Source organism: Calliphora vicina, chromosome 3, assembly GCF_958450345.1.
Source record: "Calliphora vicina chromosome 3, idCalVici1.1, whole genome shotgun sequence".
In the NCBI taxonomy this organism is placed as follows: domain Eukaryota; kingdom Metazoa; phylum Arthropoda; class Insecta; order Diptera; family Calliphoridae; genus Calliphora; species Calliphora vicina.
The window spans coordinates 23252195-23260812 of NC_088782.1; the positions used below are offsets into that span (position 1 = coordinate 23252195).

Sequence of the window (8618 nt, forward strand, 5' to 3'; positions counted from 1 at the left end):
CCAATTTTTTCGATCTTCAGGTCTCCTTTTTATAGTTTTTCTGATTTATCCAAGAGGTGAGAATCATGTTTTTTTTTTAGATTTACATATTTCAAAAATATATACTTCCTTAGAGCATTTCCCAACATACAATTTGTTGTTGTTTGGATGTAACAAATTCTCCAGCTTCTTTTTTAGTGGTTTGTATTACTGAGGTAGTTCTTACTGGGTTCTATATACTTCCAGCGTAATCAGAAAAGTTCCTCTAGGTTCTTTTAGATATATAACACTAATGAGTCTTATTAATTTAGTATCAAAAGCTTTTTCGAAGTCTTCGAATTTTAGATAAATAGGAAAGCGCCATTCTAATGATCGCTCTACTATAACTCTTCAGCTATTAACATGATCGACAGAGGTTTTATGGTCACCTGGAACCTGGCTGCTCCTTGATGAACTGAGACGCCATCAAGTCTCCATGAATGTTGTTCAATGCTGTCATATACCAGCTGCGATAAAATGAATCCTACACATACCTCTGTATGCTCTCCTCGTGTTTTCTAAGGTCCTGTCCGACATGCCTCGGGGGAGACTCCAACTGTGTGATGTTGAAGTTCGGTGACATCCCAAAAGGAACTGTTGCGTTAGCCTGACGTTGTGTTCCCTGATCGATAGAACCTTAGTTTCCTAGTGAAGGTGATGTTCGGAGGTAATTTGGAGGCAGCCTTAAGGCTGCATTTTGACAACTTTGAATATTTCTCCATTGAGTACTTAAAGAAGGCGACCACACTGGAGCAGCATAGTTAACCACTGAGCGGCCAATCACCTTGTAGGTTGCTAGCAAGGTTTCTTTGTCCATGCCCCAAGTGCTGTCGGCTAGTGCCTTGAGGACCTTCTTCCTATTTCCCAGTTTATGCGAGATTGCAGTGGCGTGTGATGAGGAATTAAAAAGGCTGTCAAAAGTGACACCAAAGATTTTCGGGTGGCTCACTGTCGGAATTTGTACGTCGTCAACTATGATGCCTTAGTTGAGTTTTACCTCCTTCGTCCAAGTGGTGAAGAGTGTTGCCGATGACTTCGTTGGTGATAGCTGCAGGTTACGTGCAGTGAAGAAATTGTGGATTTCGCTGTGATAACTATTTACCATTTACTTATTTAGTGGTTTTCATTACTGACTAGGTACTATATACTTCCTGCGTAGTCAGAATAGTTTTTCTAGAGTTGCTTATTTAACATTTAAATACATATGCATAAATATGTATGAGGATATGTAGAATTCCTTCGAGGATATGAAGTTCTCAGGTTATCCGTAATTAATTCATAATTAACTGGAAACGAGAAGCCAGAAGAATTATCCTAAATGGAAACATTCCGCAATACTTAACAAAACAAATAACTATTAACTGAATTCAAAATGAATCTCAAGAATTAGTCAGTGACTGATAGATACTGGCAGAACGACAAAAGTTTTATGGTGGATACTTTCAAAAACTATGATCTGAAGAGCTAACGATGAGGATGATTAGACTTTGTCTTGAACACAATTCCCGATTGGAGGTACTTACGGGTTCGGACTGGAAATCATTACGTGGCTATATATAAGACACTTTTCCAGCTGAGATCGGTTGGAATCTTTAATGAGTATTTAGAGCACTCAAAAGGTCGTTAGTTGGCATTATGAAAATCGGTATCTTCAGAATTTGGAAAAACTAAGTTTTTTCGGAAGCTGACAATCTGCTCTCCTCCAATACAAATGGGTTTTTCAATTGAACATTTCGTTTTCTCGACAGAAGCGCCAGAAGTTCAACAAATTTTGAATCATATTTTCGTTAAGTTTTTTTTAATATTTTACTGCTTTACTAAATTAGATATATCTCAATGGTTTTACCATATAGAAATTCATACTTCAAAACATAGATAATATTGATATAGGCTTTTATTAAATGTATATCTTATATTTATGGGCCTCTCCATTTTCCTTTTATAGTCCTTTAAACTTGGTTCTCAAATATACTGATATTTTTTTTTCTAAGAATGTTATAAAGCTTGCCAAAAAAAAGACCGTCGATGCCTGACTATATACATCATTTAAAGAAACTTCTGGGGAATGTCTTTGTAAAAAAATTGTAGCCGCCAGCACCCGCCGAAATACTTTTTTTTAATTTTTACGGAATGGAATTTTTAAAGATTTTTTTTGGAATCGGCGATAACAATTCTATATAAAAAGATTGCCAAATAATTTTCTCCACCTAGATTTTGATTTGGAACCACAGTGCATTGGTCGTCTACTTTTTGCACATAAACTTTATGGAATCAAGTCTCTCTATTTTCGGTATTCGTTAATAAAAGCCTTGTTGTCTGAAATTTCAATTGAATATTAAATGGTTTATATAGGTTACAACTGGAATCCTTACAAGGGGTCTCATTTTCGCAATGAAGTAAAATCGATAAGACATCATTTTGATAAATTCATACCACACGTTACGAACTAAAGGGTCAGATCAATACTAGTGGGAAGAGTACTAGATGCAACCAGTCTAGATTCTGCTTCCAGAAGTTAAAGAGCCAGAACAATACTAGTGTAGATCCAACCAGTCTAGTTTCTTATACATCTTTGGATCGTTCAGTTTAGTTATTGATCTTATGTAAGTATTTAAGTTTTCCTATTTAGAAATAAATTATTTCATTTGTTGATAGCCATATGTATAATGAACACTGAGTTTAAGTAATTCAGGTTAATACGAGAGAATGTACAAGGTGGCGCAAAAGTAATCCTCCTATCAGAAAATGCTATAAATTTTCCGATTGGCCCCTAATGTCAGTTCTGTTTTGACATTTGTGTAGTAAACACATGCGAAATACACGTTAATAAACAATGTTACGCTACACTGCTCCAGAACGCGGAATATTGCTGACTATTTATTTGACCAATAATCGGTCGGTGACTTCATCAAAAATAATCATGAGTGTTGAGGCCCATTTCCATCTTAGCGGGTACGTAAATAAGCAAAATTTACGCTTATGGGGCACTGAAAATCCGCGTGTAACCCACGAAGAGCCATTACACCCGCTCAAAGTCACTGTATGGTGTGCTGTTTTCGCTGGAGGAGTCATCGGACCTTTTTTCTTCGAAGACGTCGCGGGCCAAAGGGTTACTGTGAATGGTGAGCGCTACAGAGCAATGATCAACGTGTTCTTTTTGCCGCAACTTGATGAATTGGGATTGGAAAACATGTGGTTTCAACAGGACGGTGCAACGGCACACACTGCACGTGCACAACCGATATGCTGAAGGATGCATTTCCCGGGCGCCTAATCTCCCGTTTTGGCGATTTGCACTGGCCAGCAAGATCGCCTGATTTGACCGTTCCAGACTTCTTTTTGTGGGCTTTTTGAAGTCGCGGGTTTATGTCAACAAGCCTCAGACTCTTGCAGCTCTTAAAGACAATATCCGTCAAGAATGTGAGGACCTATCGCCGGAAGTGATGGAAAATGCCATAAAAAGGCCTCAAATGACAAACAACTGTGGCGGCGGCCATTTACATGACATCATATTCTCGACTTGATGTAAAAAAAATTAAAAGACCAAATGAAAATAATCCACAAGATGAAGAATCAAAGTTTTTCATTATTTTTTTTAATTACAGCCAAAAAAACATCGGAAGTTTACTTTTGCGCCACCTTGTATTATGTATCTTCGTTTGTTCTTTATGATCGATTGATCAGAGTTTCCATAACATGATGGTTATGCAAGAAAGGAATCAAGTTATTAACCGATAGTTGTGTATCAAAATTCTTCATGTAAGGAATTCATTAACAAAGGCTTTTTTTCGTTAAATAATTATATTTGTTTTGTTTTTTATTACAACTAAATCAGTCCATTACGGATAACAATAAAATTTTAAACAGAAATATTTCTTAATACTGTTGATTCTTTACCAAGCATAGGATGTGGCATAAGCGGCATGAGGATAAGCCAAAGGGGCACTGTATGCCAAAGGAGCAGTGTATCTGGCAGCAAAAGGATGGGCATAAGCGGCTGTGGCGTATCTGGCAACAACTGGAGCTGAGTAAGCGGCAGCGAAAGGAGCAGCTACATGAGCAACATGGGCAGGAGCCACAACTCTAGCAACGGGAGCTACAGGAGCAACAACTCTGGCAACAGGTGCTACTGGAGCAACAATGGGAGCATGAGCAATGCCATTGTAAGTTCTGGCCACAACTTGACTGCTGGTGGCGGTAATAACTGGAGCGGGGGCAGCAACAAAGGGAGCCGCTCTGTAAGCCAAGGGGGCACCAATTAAACCGGGTTTGGCAGCAGCACAGGCAATAACGGCTAAGATGACAACGGCCTAAAAGTATAAAAGAAATATTTATAATTAGTTTCAAGATCCTAGAGTTCCTTTTTTTATTAACACTTATATGTATAAAATACAATTGTTTTTTAATAATCCTTACGTATTTGAACATTTTGTTGGATGAATTAATTTTGTTGGTTCGTATGAACTGATTGTTTTGAAATGTAAATGACTTTTGTTAATATTTCGTTCAACTCTTTGAGTTTTTATATAAAAAAAAAAAATAGTTTGAACAATATTTGGACTAACTGACCTTAGTCAATATTAACAATATAAACGAACGAGCTACTACCATTGTTTGCTTATTTTTTTTTCTACTTACATTTTGGATTTAGATTTTAGGTTTTTCTTCAACAATTATAAGCGAGTTGTAGGTGGTTAATATTATTTATTAATGCATTTCACGTACGACCCAAGTGTCGTATGTTTTTTTTAGTGGGTTTTTATGGCAAGTCACTAACTTACTTACAATAGTTTTACTACAATACAAAGAAATACAAAATGTTTAATGATTTATTAATTTTACAATATTTAAATTTTAATTTAACGGTTTCTTCTTTTGGATTAAATATATCCAATGGGAGGTTAATGTTAAACGTAGGTCATGTTGATTTATTGCTGCATTGTTTTAATTTGTCTATAAAAAGGTGTTAAAAGAAGATTTTTTAGATATGAGGTCTTTCTATGAGTATTTGAAATGCACTTTTTACAAAGCCTTTCAATATTCGGGCGCCACCTAAATAATGAGATGAAATGTGAAATAAATATTATATTTCGGTTATAATGGGAGTATGACATAAAAATGCGGGATTTACAATAGATGGCGTATCTTTTGAACGCTGTTTATGGTTTTTATAACCTATATATATTTAATTTTATAGGGTACATATCTGCCATTTATTCTCACTTAGTTATTGAACATTATAGTGTAAACAAAGTTTTTATACCCTACACCACCATAGTGGGGAGGGTATTATGCGTTTGTGCAGATGTTTGTAACGCCCCAAAATATTAGTCTAATACCTTAAAGTATACCGATCGACTTAGAATCACTTTCTGAGTCGATTAAACGATGTCCGTCCGTCCGTCTGGTCGGCTGGCTGGCTGTCCATGTAAACATTGTACGCAGAGTACAGGTCGCAATTTTGAAGATATTTCGATCAAATTTGGTACATATTATTTTTTCGGCTCAAGGACCAAGCCTATTGAAACTGGCTGAAATCGGTCCACTATTTCACCTAGCCCCCATACAAATGTCCTCCCGAAATTGGACTTTATCGGTCATAAATGTTTAATTTATATATGTATCTCCACAAATTCCGCTCCAAATAAGTTTCATATACACAAAATTCATGTCACCAAATTTTGTTACGGTCCATAATCAGTCATAGCTCCCATATAGACCCGCTTCCGACTTTATGGGACCCGCTTTATCACTTTAACGTGCATAAATCGCTTAAAAATGTTGGTATATACACAGAATTCAACATAGTTAACTTTAGTATAGACATAAATCACATGACCTAATTTCATGGTGATCGGTCCATAATTGGTCATAGCCCCATATAAGACCCACTTCCGAAAATCACTCAAAAATATAAATTATTGAAATTTTAAAAGAAAAATGTTTTTGCTCTTTTACTTAGTGTAGGGTATTATATGGTCGGGCTTGACCATACTTTCTTACTTTCTTACTTGTTGTTTGTTACGAAAATGTCGAATTTTGTACCAACAAATAGTTATATGCGGTAAGTTTTGTTGTACTTCTTTAATTTGATAAAAAATGCCGCTGTAGCACACCGATTGCTCACCAAACGATGATGGTGAATGTGTTTCATCATGCGAGAGATGGCCAAAAAAGTTCGAAGATCAAGAATTGTAGGCATTATTCCATGAAGAGCAGCAGGATTCATCCAAAAACAGGGAAATTTGCTACCATACGAATTGAAATCGAGAGACCATGAAAGAGGAGTTTTCATATTCAAAATATAAAAGAAAATAATTTTTGCACCGAATCATTACTTGCTATGAAAAATGGACCAATTACGAACCGAAGCATAAGAGATCGTAAGTGAAGTGAGGATTCGATACCAAAGCCAAATTTCCATGTCGCTAAGGTAATACTCTGGATTTGGTGGGAGCCAAAGGATCCTATATATTGCGATCTGGTGAAATCTGACCTGAACATCACAGGGAACCTGTACCGAACGTAACTGATTTGTTTAAAGCAAGCATTGGCCGAAAAACGTCCAGAATATGCGGCCAGACATGAAACCATAATATTCCATAAAAAGTATTTAGAATGGGAAGTTTTAGCTCATCCATTTTATAGTCCAGATCGTTCCTGTCCGACTACTATTTATTTTGATCGATGCAGAACGCTCTCTCGCACAGTATACGATGTTGGTTTGATTCGAGCTTGGTCTCAAAAGAGGAGAAGTTCGTTTGGCTCTGAATCCATATGTTACCAAAAAGATGGGAAAATATCTCAGCTAACTTTGACTATATTTATATTGTACAAATGTTTCAAAATAAAAGCTGAAAATTTAAAAAAAAAATCCCGCATTTTTAAGTCATACACTCAATGCAATGAATGATTTATTTATAAGTTCTTAAAAAATAAGTTTTCAGATCTGAGAAGTTTTCCTAAATCAGCTGAGTTCTTCAATTCGGATAGTGTAAAGAAAGCATGAGTATCAGCTTCAGACTGGGACAGACAAGCTAGATCGTCACAATGTAGACTGGAAATGTTTAAAGTTGAATCTGGAGATTTTATCTTCTAAGAGCAAACAAATAAAAGACATGCGTTTTCATCAAGACATTGCCAAATGCCATACAAATATATGAGGCATTTCCAGGTCATGTACTCTCTCGTTTCGGTGATCAGAATTTCTCCTCTGGATTATGAGATTTAATATCATTAGATTCCTGTTTATTAGGTTATTAGAAGTCAAAGGTCTATGCCACCAACAAGCCCAAAACTACCCTGTGTTGAATGAGGAAATTCAACGAAATTCAGCCATATGTAAAGCACAATTTCGACTAAAGAGACGTGGACTCTAACAATAAACTTTAAAGGATACAGGACGAATTATCGGAGGTATCTGAAACTATACATCAACACCACAGTTACTCTGTTCTCTATTACATACTTAGATCTGTTACTTTAATAACTAACTGGTGGAAACGAAGCTTTATCGACCTCACTAGGAAAATAAATTATTGGAAGGACGACGCGACGCAGGAAATAGTGTTTGCGGATATTTGATTAAATACAGAACGGCTAAAGAACGTTCTAAAGTGTTGCACGATTCACTGGCCAATCGATGACAAATGATTGAGCTCATCTTTATGAACGTGATTCATTCGAAATCATTGCATTACTATAGGTAAAGATAGAACATTGAAATACCTACATCATGCATTGCCACAATGTTTTAATGAAAGAATCGAGTTGGATACTTGGTTGTCATCGATAACCACCTCAATATCTCCTGTACTCAGTCAAATAGCATCGAACATCTTTCTTTGGGCAATTAAAATGTGTGTTTATTGATTGCCTATGTCCAAAATATCAAATACATCGGAATCCTTAATATTATTACCACCAATAAATATAGTTGAAGCAATATGTTTCATCAAGCATTTGGGTGTTAACATGGGGGTCTTGAATTTATTAAAGTTTATCATATTGCAGCAATTCCATTCAGAAATGCTTATGGAATGCGTCATGGATCCAATTGAATTGATAAGAAGACCACGATTGATGAGATAAGATGGGTACCCTTCAGAGGGCACGTCTTAACCCAAACCGATTTACCTAAAATTTTCAAAATCAAATAAAATCAGGATGATTTTTTTACTAATATTCACCAAACTGGGGGGTGAGAATGGCCAAAATCCAACTTTCGTTTATTAAGGGCCAGCCTAGTACCCCCACACACTAGACGATAGTGTGCTGGACTATCAATCTGAGGGTTGCGGGTTCGATTCCCGCCAAAGGCTCTGGATGTATTTACAGACAAGCCAAGAGGCTTCACAGTTTGAGTTTGTTTATAAAAACAAATGTAGGTGTCATCTGCAAAATAATTGTTAGGAATAGAAATTGAACGTCATTTAGAAAAATACGAATTAGAGCAGGAGAAAGTTGCGCTACCCCTCAATCATTCAATCTATTCAACTCAGCATTCACACTATGGCAGAATAATTTATATTAAAGTAATCTTTTCTGAATTTACATTTAGAAAAATAAAATGATATTCCTAGCAATAAAACAAATACATA

At 36.2% G+C, this 8618-nt stretch overlaps 1 protein-coding gene across 2 annotated transcripts; it reads right to left on the reverse strand.

Moving 5' to 3' along the window:
- Nucleotides 1–3826: 3826 nt before the first annotated feature.
- On the reverse strand, nt 3827–4446 carry LOC135954275 (cuticle protein 19.8-like). 2 transcript variants are annotated; one of them, XM_065504378.1, is made up of 3 exons: nt 4435–4446; nt 4148–4328; nt 3827–4060 (listed from the first exon to the last, which is right to left on the reverse strand). In XM_065504378.1, exons 1-3 carry the CDS (start codon nt 4444–4446, stop codon nt 3912–3914), a joined length of 342 nt encoding a protein of 113 aa, XP_065360450.1. In that variant the 3' UTR covers nt 3827–3911. The 2 variants fall into 2 exon arrangements, with proteins under 2 accessions (XP_065360450.1, XP_065360449.1); XM_065504377.1 differs by having other exon boundaries at nt 3827–4328.
- Between the last annotated feature and the right edge of the window lie 4172 nt (nt 4447–8618).